Source organism: Epinephelus moara, chromosome 24 (assembly GCF_006386435.1).
Source record: "Epinephelus moara isolate mb chromosome 24, YSFRI_EMoa_1.0, whole genome shotgun sequence".
In the NCBI taxonomy this organism is placed as follows: Eukaryota; Metazoa; Chordata; class Actinopteri; order Perciformes; family Serranidae; genus Epinephelus; species Epinephelus moara.
In genome coordinates, this window is record NC_065529.1 from 40,338,139 (window position 1) to 40,352,867 (window position 14,729).

The 14,729-nt window shown below is 42.5% G+C and overlaps 1 protein-coding gene across 3 annotated transcripts in view; it reads right to left on the reverse strand.

Moving 5' to 3' along the window:
* The window catches only part of LOC126386359 (membrane-associated guanylate kinase, WW and PDZ domain-containing protein 3-like), a 222,825-nt gene extending 211,935 nt beyond the window's left edge, over window positions 1-10,890 (reverse strand). For all 3 annotated transcript variants that reach the window (XM_050038649.1, XM_050038648.1, XM_050038650.1), the window contains exon 1: window positions 9,970-10,890. In XM_050038649.1, coding sequence (XP_049894606.1) covers window positions 9,970-10,276 — 307 coding nt within the window. In that variant the 5' untranslated portion in view covers window positions 10,277-10,890. The remainder of the gene's footprint in view (window positions 1-9,969) is intronic.
* Window positions 10,891-14,729: the final 3,839 nt, after the last annotated feature.

Consider the following 14,729-nt stretch of genomic DNA (forward strand, 5'->3'; position numbering starts at 1 on the left):
GTGTTACGTCTGTGTAGGTCTCAGTTTTAATTGAAATTACGTGTCAAGATGGACATTTTGCACAGTGTACTTTTAGATCTGTGTGTGTGTGTGTGTGTGTGTGTGTGTGTGTGTGAAGTAAGGCAGCAGCACTTCACTACAAGTCTGACAGCTGCCTCAGGCACACACGGGAGATGCTTGATGGGAGTCACAGAGGACAAACAAGCTGTATATCAACAAAATGCTTTGCAGGATGATATAGCGAAAGGCCAAACAGATACAAAAAGCATGGGGTGGTTACAAAGAAAGAAATAAAAAAGGGCGGAAAAATAGACATATACTTCTTTCCAACTATTAGAATTTCACACAAATGTTCAGAAAACTGTGTGTGATCCAGATTTTGAGTGTATTTGAAGGCCTCTCATGACAAATGTGGTTTTATTGGATTTGGTTAAGGGCCTCACAATAAATATGTGATCAAAATGCATCGTCACAAGAATGACAATATTCAACGGAAGCTCTAAACCTCCCTTGTGGCATTTTATTTTTCTGATTCCAAGTGAACAGTGGAGGAAGCACGCGGACAGGCAGCTATGAAAGTCAGTAAGACATTAATGAGGCGAGGTTAGAAGGCTGAGAAAATCCAGCAACAGAACGCCACTTCCGTTAATTGTCATGCTCTGGTGCTGTGGCAACCGTCTTGCCTTTGCAGTTTGACAGTCTTGCTCACGCGTCCCTGTGCTACACAAACAAACCCACGCTGGCTGATGAGCGTGGTGACATGCTTGTGATCAAGTGTTTTTGCTGCTGTGCGTTTCATCTCAAAACACTGGTGGGGGTTAAAAATCACGACTGTCAAATGACCCAGTTGCCAGAGGAAAATGTTGGCCAAGGTTTCTAAAGTGACATAGTTAATGAGCTGACTTTGTCATTGAGTGGTGGAAGGGATGGTGGATGGAGTGACACCTGCACCTGCAGATCACTGTTTGAGACCAACAAACAACAGAATCAGTTGTTTTTGAACATCGGCAACATTTCCAGTTGCAACTGTGCTATAAAAAATATGGCTGCTTTTTAGCCACCAAACATGAGTGGTTTTTTTACAACCTGTCACTGTGTTTCCACCAAGGATAGAGACACAAAAAGTGGTTGGTCTTTCCTAAGACATTGCTGCTTTTCCGGCTGGGATTGTGCCACCAAAACCGAGTACTTCAAGCGAAAACATGATCTTTTCCACAGCATAACAAAGTGTTTTTTTGCCGAAACCCAACCACGTTATTTTCAACATTGATGCTACACAATGACATACAAATGGAACATATCCATGGTTTTCAGAAATGTACAATGCCAAATATAGCTCTAGCGAAAGGTCAGTCAGGAAGACAATACTTTTCATGCTCAGGCTCCAAGTTTCTTTCTCACCCTGCAATTCACTTCTTACACGTTTGCTCACTCATTGTCTCTAGGTGTCATTGTCTGGGTCTGTCGATTGAGTCATCAGCTGATTCACAATCAACCGATAGCACAGTGACACACCTTGTCTGACATCCTATTATCTTACTGCTCCTTATTTTCAATGTTTCTTTCTCTGCCGTAGTTCTTTCTTGCTGCCATCGTCATGCCCTCCACCTCCCCATCACCACCCAGTCTTTACGGATTCATCATCCTCAACCAATTCAGCAGTCATCAGCCTCAGAGTCATCAGCCACCACCACTACCACCATCAGTTTCTGGGCATTTATCCTGCTGCCACAAAATTTCTCCCTCTGGTGTCCAAGCGCCATAGACTTCTGTTAAATCCTAATCAGCACAAATCATCTATTAATTTGTATACTCATGTTCTGTATTAAATATTATCTTAACTTCACTCTCCTGTCTCTCCTGATTGAACATTTATTCTGGCAGTTGGGTTGAATCCCCGGGGTCAGCCCTATGTTCCCTCATTTATAAGATTTTTCTCATGTTCCCACATTTCTAGGACATTTTCAAAATTAGGTCTTGTGTTCCTACATTTCCCTTCAATTTAAGCCCTATCCTCCCACAAGATTTTTTGGAAGCACTTTTTAGTAAATGAATGAATGAGTAATTTTATTTCGATCAGCAGCAGCAGAAATCGTCACAGTCACAATCATTACAAGAAAAAATAAAATAGGCTGATCGAAAAGGGTTTCGGCTGAAGCAGATCTTATAGATATTGAACCCTTGTTTTCATTTCCTTAAGTCAGACAAACAAAACCAGATAAGTACAAATACACATACAGTATACACATGTAATACAATCACATGCTACATATATGCATATACATACCTACATACACATACATACAGAGCTGTGGGAACATAGAGCTGTGGGAACATAGGCACGCTCCCGAATCCCCAGCACCTGCTTGGCGTAAGCCTCAAAGTCGAGGCTCCCACCCTTTTTTTGTTTCCATTTCCAGGCAGCTATTCAGTATAAAAATCAAGATGCAGAGAGCTAAAACTTGAGTTAACTAATCCATCTGAATGAGCATCACGTCTGCTTTTACTTTTCTCAGATTTGCGTTGTCATTGTGCGGAAGTGCACTTGTGAGTGGAAAAATCAATGCTTTATTGCCACACAATAATAACTATGACAACAATAAAAGCAGACATGGTATCTACCTAAATAAAGGTTTCTGCTGGGTGATTTTCATTATGGTAGTGAAATGAAGTGAAAACAGAGGAGGCCTGGAAGGTAGGGAAAACACACTGAGCAATTTGAAACACTACAGCATGCTTTAGAAAACGGTAAGCGACAATAAAGAGTATACATATTCGCAGGTAATGGGCTGAAACATTGAAAAACACTGGCATGGTCCTTTAAGCTCTTTCATATACAGTAGAGGCACATCAGAGCCGTGGTGTTTCAATAAATACAGCAGCAGAGCAGCGCCTGATGCAACATTCTGCTTAAATTTCATATAAGTGTGTAGTAGAGGTTTGCCAAGTCTCATTTTTAAACTCTATGTTACCTACAGTGTAAATTATTAATGAGGCACATGAGAATTCACCACCACCCACAGTTTATTGTGTGCACGGTAATTATTTTATCTACGTGTCTTATTTCTTCATTCAGCCTTTATCTTGCCAGTTGGCACCGATGAGATTAACAATGTTTTTTTCCAAGGGACGCCTGGCCCAGAAAGCATTATCAAGACAGTTGTAGACAACATACAGCAACATGCATACTAGGCAACAGCACAATTAAAATCACAAAGAGATGCAGAAGTAGCTACATAAGCACTTAACAGTCGATAATTCAATAGCAGAGCAGCAGGATCAGTGCCCAAGCCTAAATAGATTTTAGCAAAACAAAGCATTGCCGGTGTCTTATTGAATCCAGGCCTGGCCCAAATGCATTCCTCCGTTCTCGGCTGAGATTGACGTTATAGTGCAAAAACACATCTTTCAGGTTAGTGAACGGCATTCATTTTTAAAGGTCCCATATTATGCTTATATTTAGGTTTATACTTGTATTTTGGGTTTCTACTAAAACATGTTTACATGTCGTTATGTTCAAAAAACCCTTTTTTTCCCCCTCATACTGTCTGCCTGAACATAGGCCTACCTGTAATCCCTCTCTGTCCTAAACGTTCTGTTTTTCTACGTCTATAAAACATTTAATTGGAGTTACATTGCTAGGCAACAGCTTGGGGCCATGTTTGCTTCCTGTCAGCAAATGTCAATCACATACACAGCAAAACATTGCAACAAGAAACACAAAATTACCCATTTAGAATATTTATGTTTCAAACAGTCTATATAGGTGAGCTTGTGACATCACAAATGCACAGAAATCCTGACGGCTCCTACAAAGGCAAAGAATTTGAACTGTGTGCATTTCTCTGTGGACTGATACTCTCACAGTATGTATATAGCACCTATGCCTGCTTTATTTCTAAAAATACATGGAAATCTGACTTTTCACAATACGGGACCTTTAAGGATTCTACCGTTTGTTGAGTTTGAGTCGCAGGGTGGAGAATTGATCAGTCACTCAGTTTGTGATTGGACTGATCAGAGCTGATCAGACGAATGGATCAGATTAGAGAAGCAGCTGCTGCAGAGGCAAGTGAAAGCAAACTTTTAGACCCAGAGCTGGACCAAGGGGGGCACAGTTTCTATGGGAACACAGCAAGTTTGATCTCAAGTTGGTTGAAAAAACAATTAACACAAAAATGACAGTGCTGTTGTTCTTAGAAACAGAACAATTGATTATGAATTACTGAACACTTAAGTTTCACTTTGACTACACCTGGCATTCTGCTGCTCCAACTGCAGGAGTGTGGTGCTCTGAATAACCAGAGTGTGGTGCTCTGAATTACCAGAGTGTGGTGCTCTGAATTACTGAATGGTACACACACACACACACACACACACACATATATACATAGATATATATATATATATCTCAGCAGTGCTCCGACTTAATGGTCCAGCACCAAAAATAGAACATGAATATACAAATAAATGAAAGTGTGGAAAACCCTGCTATGCACCTTTTGTGACATAATAACAGCTTATGGACACATTTTCTTATTATAGATAAATTATAGACCTACATAAATGCTCATAGTAATAGGCTCTGAATATGAGACAATGCCTGAAAGAGCGCTGTGAAAAGAAAAAAAAAATCTGAATATCGGAATCCCAAAATTGAAAACTGAATACCAACACAATGAACAAATATTCAGTTTCAGTTTAACTGAATTTGCATAAAAACACTCATAATCACTTAAGAAAGAGCTCATTCAGCCTTAAATTACTTCATTATGAGTTCCGTGCCAAAGGCGCTGTGTACATGATGGCTCTCCTGCTCCATTCAGCTGATTGTCAGAACCATCTCTAAGGCGAGAACAGATGTCTCTAGCTATTTGACCAGGCTCTCTGGGCTGCTGTATTCCCACTCTCGCTCTCAATCCCCCCCCCCCCTTTTTGCGGCCGACTACAAATCTCTTCGCAGTGACAAAGCATGCCTGTCAAGAGGATGATTCCATTGAGAGGCACTTCCTGATATGAGAGGTGCATTAATGTGATTAACCCACACACACTATTGCCGTTTGATACAGGGGCTTAGGGGCTCATGTCACTCTGCATTCTTCTCTATTGGCATGATCAGCAGGTAATAGAAAATATGACTATGTGTGAGCAGAAGCAGGAAACTCAAAACAAATTGCTATCAATTGCAGAATCCACTGCGGCTTTACACAAATTCAGTCATGCAATTTGACTTCAAAATTCAAAGCTAATTAAGAGCGGAATTTGCCTCGGAAACACAGTAGCTTACAGAAACCAATGAGTTATGCCATTGTGTGGAGTTAATATGTTCTCATTATCACATCAGCAATTATCAACCATTAAAATCAATAAAGCTAAAATGACTTCAAATAAAAAGGCTGTTATTCCAACGCCCCAAAGGTGTTTGAGTATTTCAATTAAATACCAGTTTATTTAAACATACCTGCAATCTGGTGATTACAGTTAGATGACTAGATTTAATATCAGAAAACCAATTCCAACTGACTAGGACACAATCAGCTGTAGAAGCAATGTAATCAAGAGGGCCAGCCAGGTCACCAAAATAAAATGTTGACATTGTACATTTCTGCAAACCACAGATTTGTCACATTTGTACTTTTTATTGGTATGACGTAGTTCACCTTACATGTATATGAGCTGAGTTTCTCAAATGGAGTAGGAGGTGTTGGTGGTGACACCTAGGCGAGACGGCCAAGACCACCGTTTAAGACCAGCTAACACCCAGACAACATTTGTATGAAAGACACATGCGGGTAGTGAATGGGCTGAAAAATAGGCCCTATGTGGGACTGTTCACAGGTCCCATAATGGCCCCAATTTTCCACAAGGGTTGATTAACCGAAGTGAGCGCCAGATTAGACGCCCATTTGGTCCCATACACAGTTGGTATCCAGGTAGCCCATGTGGAGCCCATTCAGGGAAACCCACCCATGTGGTCCATTGGCATGGGGTCAATATGGAACTCATGGACAATCCCATATAGGGCCAGTCTTCCAGCCCATTTAGTACCCACATGGGCCCCACATACAAATGTTGGCTGGGCAATAAAAGCGGGTGCAGAGTTTGGGAAATGTCCAGCCATGTGTGTCGTGAGAAAAGCAGGTATTTTTTAACTGGGGTTCGGGACATGTCCGGCCATGTTTGTTGCGATAAAAGTGTGTGTTTATTAATTGAGAGGATGTGACATTTTCAGTGTCCACAACTGCCTGTACTGAAGAGCAGCGTAAAAGCGAGGAGCACTCACTCTGAAGCTAAATCTGGATAACGAAACATCCCCAGAAGTACACTGCACACTGTAGGACTAAATAAACAATCCAAAAAAAGATTGCTTGACTTCAAGGAATCTAAGTTGACTGAGAGGTCATGGACTGATGATTTGAATCTCTGACTTTCAGAGGGCAGCCCTCATATTTTTTAACCAGAGGTTGTGACATTTCCAGCCATTGCCTACCATGTTTGAAGCAACCAAAGCGGGCACTTTTTATCAAGAGCTTGGGACATATCCAGCTGTGTCAAACTGAATTATAAAGAAACATATAGTTTCAACATATTTGCTACATTTGAAAGGTACAAATGCAACATCTGTGGTTGGCAGAAGCATACAATGCCAAAAAATATTCTATCAATTGGGCTGAGAGGGCTTGTATACGTGTTTCATGCAGTCACACCGCTAATAATCATCAGAAATACGAAAGAACTGTACACTGCACTGCCAAATTATTAATCTGATGTCAACACCATCATCTGTTCAGCTGCATATAAATGTCTACAGGTTGTATGTGTGTTTTGATTGCAGAGTGATTGAAGCTGAAAACATATAGGGGGCACAGCAGAAAATAACCGAGCGGCGGAAACGGAATTCTGAGATGCCATTCATGAACCTTTTCATCAGGCATCTTTTCCGATCCTTAGCTGGAGGTACCGGCAGAAATAGATTCCTGTACCGAGCACAGAGCTACTGAGCTTTTAATAGAGGCATCTACCAGCTTAATCAAAGATACCAGGGAAATGGGCACATTCACCTCACGGTACATTGTGAAGTCTTGGCGAGAACGTCTTTATTTCAAAGCAGTATGTATGTGAGGACGTATGCATGTTAAAGAAGCCTCTTGGCAGTCCCTGGAGGATATATGATGCGCCAGAAGCAGCAGAAAAGTAAGTGAAGTGCTGTGTGCAACTCTCATATTCTGTTCGATCAATGGCTGAGATAGATAATAGCCTCCATAGAGACTTGCATCCTGTCTCTCTCTCTATCCACGCCTCGAATCCCCATTTCTACTTTTGCATCTCTGCACACTCTCCCCTCCTAGCTCCTCCCCAGCTGTCAGTGGCAGGAGCAGCACGGGAAGCACACCAGCTCCAGAGGGCAAGGCAGGCAGAGCGCAAGAGGATCTCGGGGAAGAGCACGGGGGAACATCTGGTAGACCCAGAGAGCCTGTCCGTCGCTGCCGTCCGCCGTCATGTCACCGCAGATTCCCGGGCTTCCTGGTAACAGCTGATCCTCTAGGCCCACTGCCTCCATCAGAGTGGAGAAAATCCACTCGCTAACTCAATTATGCAAGAGGTGTGAATTAAACATGAGGCTACCACACAGGAATGTATACACACACACACACAGCGCAGACGGACACACATGCACAATATGTAATCACACTATGTAACAACCCCATCTGTATGCTGACGCCAGAGGGGATTTGTGAGGCCTTTTTTTGCAAGCAGAACATTGAAAAGCGGATCCACGCTGGTTGTAACATCACACACGACTGAAATAGAATATGGACAAATAGGCCAGACAGATAAGAGTGACAGTGAAGAAATAGGTGATGAAGAATTTTGCCATCTTTGCCACCTTTTACTTCCCTGAGAGCTTTTAAGGGGAAAAAAAAGAGCCATGTGTGGGAGTTAAGCCTGGAGCCAAAGGCAGAGCCGATTTTCTCCCCATCTCTCTTTATGTCTCTCTCCCCATGCTTCTTCTCTCCCTCTTGTTTCTTTGTGTCTCTTTCTCTCTCCTTCCTCCCTGCCCTTTATTAATCATCCTTGGTTAGTGGGGCAGAGAGTGTGGTGTTAGGAGCTCAGGGGAGTTTAGAGCCATGAAATACGCACACCTTCATGTGCATGCACACTAATAGGCACAGGGCTCATAAATCTAGCCAAACATTTTTTCTTTCATCTCTTCTTTGCTTATAAAAGATAGAAAAATCAATAAAATATTAATATAGGAAAAAAAAAAAAACGTAGAAAAACTCCAAGGAATGACTACACACACCATAAGTGGGCATGTGCACACACACACAGCTGATCTTCAGGGATCCTGGCCTGAAGTCCTGGGGCTCAGCTGCTGCTGCTGCTGATGTAACCTTTTGAACAGTCTCAGTTGTTGTTTAGACATTCCAGCTTCGGCATAGAAGCAAAGTAGGGCCATCTCGCTCACCCACAAACACACAACTGTATCTCCAGAGCCAGTAAACCCTTCACCTGAGGACCTCTGCTTGGGTCAGAACCACTAGAGTAAAGCCATCACACAATGTCTCATTATCAGAGTGTTTGGATGTTGCAGCCAGCAGACTTGGAGAGCTGGAATGATAGGATGACAGCGTACAACACAGATAACCACTCTGCCGTCTGTGGCCAATGGGCAGCGGGAGTAGCCTGAATAATGGAGGATGTAATTAGGCCTTATTTCTATGCATGTAAGTGCACTTAGCTGAGATGGCTCCAACTGGGCTACATGCCCTTATTACCATTATCACTATTCGATCTCCCTGAGAAAGCGGTGAGAGAATTGGCCAATTAGATGTTATGGGACAGTCGAGGTTTACAGTGGAAGTCTGGGATGTCCCTTGGGAAGTGCGCAGGGATGTAGTGATGGGCAGAACTCACTTTATTCACATGTTTTACTCTATTTTCCAACGGTTTAGTCAACTTTAGCTGACATGTATGCATTTATGTATTCATGAATGGATTACTGAATGGGCTCGAGACCCAGTGGCCCAAAGTGTCAGGGGGCCCCCGAGGCTTTTACTCACAAAATGTCACTCAAATTAGCATGTAGCGACCAGACTAAAAATGACCACAAGGAAACATAAAACAATGACAAAGGTCAAAAAAAGACCACGGAGAGACACAAAACGACTATAAAGGGCTGCAAAGAGACACAAACAGGCTCACTTTGACTACAAAAAGGGGCAAAACAACCACAAAGAGACAGTAAATGACTACAAAAAGATTCAAAATGACCACAAAGAAATGGAAAGCAACTACAAAGAGTCTCAAAATGACTAAAAAGGGATTCAAAATGACTTCAACGAGATGGAAAGCAACTACAAACATACTCAAAATGACTACAAAGACGGGCAAAGCAACTACAAATACACTCAAAATGACTACAACAAGATTCAAAATGATTTCAAAGAGATGCAAAGCAACTACAAACATACTCAAAATGACCTCAGAGGGATGCACAATGACTTCAAAGAGATTGAGAGCAACTACACAGAGGCACAAAATGACAAAAAAGGGCGGCACAACAACCACGGACACAAAAAGGAACTGAAACAAAACCACAGAGAGATGTGTAATGAATACAAAAGGATGCAAAGAAGCTAAACAACGAGAAAGTCTGTGTGTCCTGCTTCTACGTGGGAGAGGTGGTGGGGCCTTTTGCATGTCTGTGCCCAGGAGCCCATTGTCTTATAATCCGCCCATGTATATATCACAGAGGAACATATAAACCTATATATATATTAATTTGGGGATGTTTGTCTTGAGATGATCTCAGACTGGCAGATATATTTCTCTACACTACTGGGTGTGTGTAATCATAAGGGTAGATGCCACATATCAAAACGCTCATCTTACAAACAGATCTCAGGTGACACACACAGCAGCAGTGGGGAAAGAAAGCAGAGGGAGAGTGGGTGGAGGACGCACCTGGTTTGACCGTCTTCAGGCGGATCGGCTCCCGAAAGTGGCGTATGACAGCCAGGGTGTCGCGGTTTGTAAGTCCACTGACGGGCGTCCCGTTCACCTCCAGCAAAACGTCCCCGTAGTAGGGCAGCTTCCCGACGTGACACACCAGCACGTCCAGCTTCATCTGGCCCAGGTAGGGGAACTGTCCCAGCTCTGCTCCCCCCAGGACCTCCACCACGGAGCCAAAGTCCCCCAGGTTCCCCCATGACACCGCGCACTCCACCACTTTACTGGACCAGTGTTTCTTCTTCTTCAGCGTCCTGGACATGGTTACTCCCTTTTTTTGTTTGTGTGTCGAACAACTAAACTGGTTACAGTCGCCTTTGGGTTTGCTGTTGTTAAATGAACGCGGAGTGACGCGGCCTAATAAACCCTCCTGAGTTATTCTCCCGACCTGCTGCTGCTGCTGCTGCTGGAGATTTCATCTTCCTGACATTTAGGAGGCTGAATTCACCTCGTCAATCCGCCGCTCGGGTCTGTCATGCCACGGGTTTGTGCTCCGGTGTGCGCACGCTTGCCTGGGTCGCAATAATTCCAAGCGCTCCTTGTGCGTAAAACAGGAGAGCTGATATCGGCGAGGTTGTTAAAAGGGGAATAATTCAGGTTTCACGCTCTCCATCGGTGCTCTGGAACCATATCCGCGCTCTGCTTCGCCTCCTGAGGAGTCTCCCGACGCCGAGCAGTCCAAACTAAATGTAAACACAGAGTATTTTACTCACACGGCGGCAGACTGTGGAGTGTCTGACGCTGAAATGTAGTGCGTCAACGAGAAATCCCTCATATACCTGTGGGCAGGCTGAGAATACAAGTCGGGCGGCAGCGATCACCGGTTGGCGGTTTATGCGGTTGAGATCCAGCCCATGGTGACTGAGCTGTGAGACATCTGCGAGCGTTTGTCTGCTACAGGTTTGAACACACCTGGCACCGCCAAGAGAGATGTTGCCAAGCTCCGAAACGCCCCTTTTACGCTCAGCAGTGTTTTGTAGACGCTCATGCTGGCTCCATCCTCCGGTGTGCTGTGGTACTAAAAAAACATACTGTGAGTGTGATTTCAGTAATGCTCACTGTAACTTATTGTCATTTAAATCCATCTCTAAAATATATATCAACCATGTTTATGTGCGTTAAAAAATACAGGACTTGTATTTAATATCAGTTGGAATAAGTGTCTAACTAAAAATACACAGAGCATGTAATCCTAATATTAAGCGTGCAGCACAAATTACACCTAATTAAGACTCCTAATTTGTACAGAGTGAGGTAAGTACTTTTGGGGAGGACATCCGGGTTGATCATAATAAGTGTCTCCACAGCGCCACCTACTGGCACAGTCAGATAGATCAAAGCAATTTGCTGCTCCAGTTCATCCCTCCCGCGGGTCTTTGATTTACACTTGCATACCTGCATACCTTCACGCTTAAGTGCATCCAACTGCATTTCTGCATGCATGAGCAATTAGAGGATGACTGATCTGATCTAAGCGTTGATTATCACCAGATTCTTATCTTTGTTTTTCCAAATGCTGAGAGTAGCCTTAGTGATTTGTTCATGCATATATTATCATCATATGTGGGTCTAGTGCAGATAATCTGACCTTTAATTACAGGGGAAACTCCCACCTATATTCAGAGCCTACATATGTAATGGCCTGGGAGCACAGGTTTTGCATGAGCTGGTATATTTACATGAATTTATGTTTGTTTGTGTCAAACTATTTATGAATTATAACATCTCCAGGCAGTGATTATATTATATACTGGGGGCAAATATCCTCCCTAATATGAATATAAATGGGAAAAAAAGGTTATGCTTCAACAGGCAAGCATGTAACGCTGTCCAAAATAATAATAAGCAAATGTAATCATAATCATAAATGAACTTAACACATTGCAATTATTATTACTGCTGGTCCCAGTATTGTGGTGTACTGCAGCTCTGCATGTTAATTGTGCTAGTGGTGTTGCCGTACCCCAGTGGAAGCTGCTGTGGGTGGGAACAATCAATGTCAAACACTACTGTCTCTCTATTTCATCACTTTTTAATGTATTAAAGGAGCAGTGTGTAAAATTTAGGGGATTTAGTGGCATCTAGTGGTGAGGACTGCAGATTGCAGCCAGCTGAAACTCCTCCCGGTTAGGATTCCTTCAGCGCTCATTGTTCAGGAGGTTTTAACGGTATAGGCTAAATTATCCGCAGAGGTCTCTACCTCTCAAAAAAAACAAACAAAAAAAAACAGACCAGGTGATTTAAACTGGTAAAAACACTGAACAGAGCAGTATTAGCTTACAAATCAGTGTTTTTCTTACGCTGTTTGGCATGTCAGACAGGCCGCTAGCCCAGCACCAGCTTATGTGTGCTCAACTTTTTTCTCCAATAACTTAAGATCCAGATGTTCAGGAGGTTTTTACCAGGAGCAGAATTATCCACAGAGGTCTCTTCCTCTTCAAAACAAAGGGACCGGTGATTTAACCCGGAAAAAAACACTGAATAAAGCAGTTTCACATTACAAATCAGTGTTTTTCCCACGCTGCTAGGCACCCTGCAGATGTACCGCAAGCCCAGCACCTGCTAACTTAATGTGTGCTCACCTTATTTCTGATCCAGATGTTCAGGAGGTTTTTACCAGGAGCCGAATTATCTGCAGAGGTCTCCTCTTTTTCAAAACAAATAGACCAGGTGATTTAAACTGCTAAAAACACCAAATAAAGCAGTTTCACGTGACAAATTAGTGTTTCTCTGCTGCTGTTCTGCATTTTGGAGATGGGCCACTAGCCCAGCACCTGCTATTGTCTGCTCACCTTTTTCTCTAATAAGACCCAGCCGTTCAGGAGGTTTTTACCAAGGAGCCCAAATATCTGCAGAGGTCTCTTCTAAATATGATGTGTTGTTAAAAAGGTAGGTGTTATAAGCTGTTGCATGAGCCTACACTTTTGTTGGACTGCAGAAATGTCTAAGTTATGTTGAATTACTTTATTGTAATGTTTTGTACTGTACTATTAAAGTGTCTGCCACTTTCTGTGAGAGGATGTGACTTTATTTACATGAATTTGTAGATTAATACACAATGTTCTTATTTCTATTTGCAGACTGAAATAAATTATAAATGATAAATTCCTCTCCAAAACAAATGGACCCCATGATTTCGAAGTAAAAACACTGAAAAAAGCAGTTTGACGTTAAAAAAAAATTGGTGTTTTTTTCACAGGGGCTGCTGAGTGTGATGGCCAATGCGAAAATGCGAATGCCCCTCCCTTGAGCCAGTGTTGCGTTTGTCCATTCTGGGCTACGGTAAAAACATGGCGGTGAAACTTAATGTCTGGAGACAAGGACGCGCTCCCTATGTAGATACAAACGGCTGATTTTAAGGTAACAAAAACATGACGATTCTTATTTTCAGTCGATTATACACTAAAGAAAACATACTTATTATATTTCATTTCTGCTAATATATCCCCCTAAACCCTACACACTATAAAAAGTGGAAAACTAGAGTGCCCCCCATTTTTTACGGCCCTGTTAAAGCTCCTTTATTTTTATGTCATGTTAGTTTCATGCTAAATGTAACTGGAGCTTGATGAGAAATTCAAGATGATGCTAGACTGAAGTGGTGTTTAATAAGTGTAGCTTTGGAGGTTAATTAAACTCTGTGAATGTCACTTCATCCCCGGAGATTACTAGTCGTGTCTCACAGAACACAGTTTGCCTAAACCTCTCCAATACGGCATGATGGATTTTGACCATTTGGAACGTGTTGACTCACACGACACTTACACGTCAGCACCATGTGGTCTAGATAATTAACTTTATAACCAGAAGCAGGGAACACACCTTTTGTAGTATTTATGAAGCAGCAGTGGTTTCTGTTCTCTGGGTGTGATGCATCAGAAGTTTGTGTTTAAATACACAGTTGCCACCCTGGATGTCGTGCTGAATAATTCATCGCCTTGTAGAGGATGATTAACAATGCTATCATGTCTTTGATGGCGACCGGGGAGTGGAGCAGGGAACCAAACAAACTGCAGACTTTAAAAGGCAGATATTCAGCTCGTCTAATGTTTCCTGGGATTCGACTGGATTTGTGTGGGAGGGACTTTTAAAAATGAGGTCTTTTTCTTAACGTCAAGACTGATGATGGACTAAGAGTTTTTTTAAGGCCCATATTAGCTGGCTTTGTGTTGGCTTGACATGACTAAATCCAGATTATAGATGGCTTGGCCTTTTAAATCGTTCCCATGGTGTGCCCAGAAATCATGTTGTGGTTCAGACCCTTGTGCCTGGAATTACATGTAACCTAAATGAAATCCTGCAAGGACATTTTCTCTCGTTTTTCTTTAAGCCCTGCTACTGTAAGTGAAAATACACCATCACAGAAATCTGAAACTGTTACTTGATAAATCATTGATTCAAAATTGACTATTTTTAATAATAAATCAAATATTTTGGTAATGAAGCAAACAAAAATGACTAACATTTGCTTGTACCAGTTTTAAAAGTGTGAGCTTTTTCTGCTATACAGTTCATTAAAGTATTCATCCATCCATTTTCATCTGCTTATCCAGGGTTGGGTTGTGGGAACAGCAGGCCAAGCAAAGCACCCCAGACGGCCCTCTGCCCAAGGCGTTCCCAGGCTAGATGGGATATGTAATCCCTCCAGCGTGTTCTGGGTCTGCCCCGGGGCCTCCTACCAGTGGGACGTGCCCGGAACACCTCTAACGAGAGGC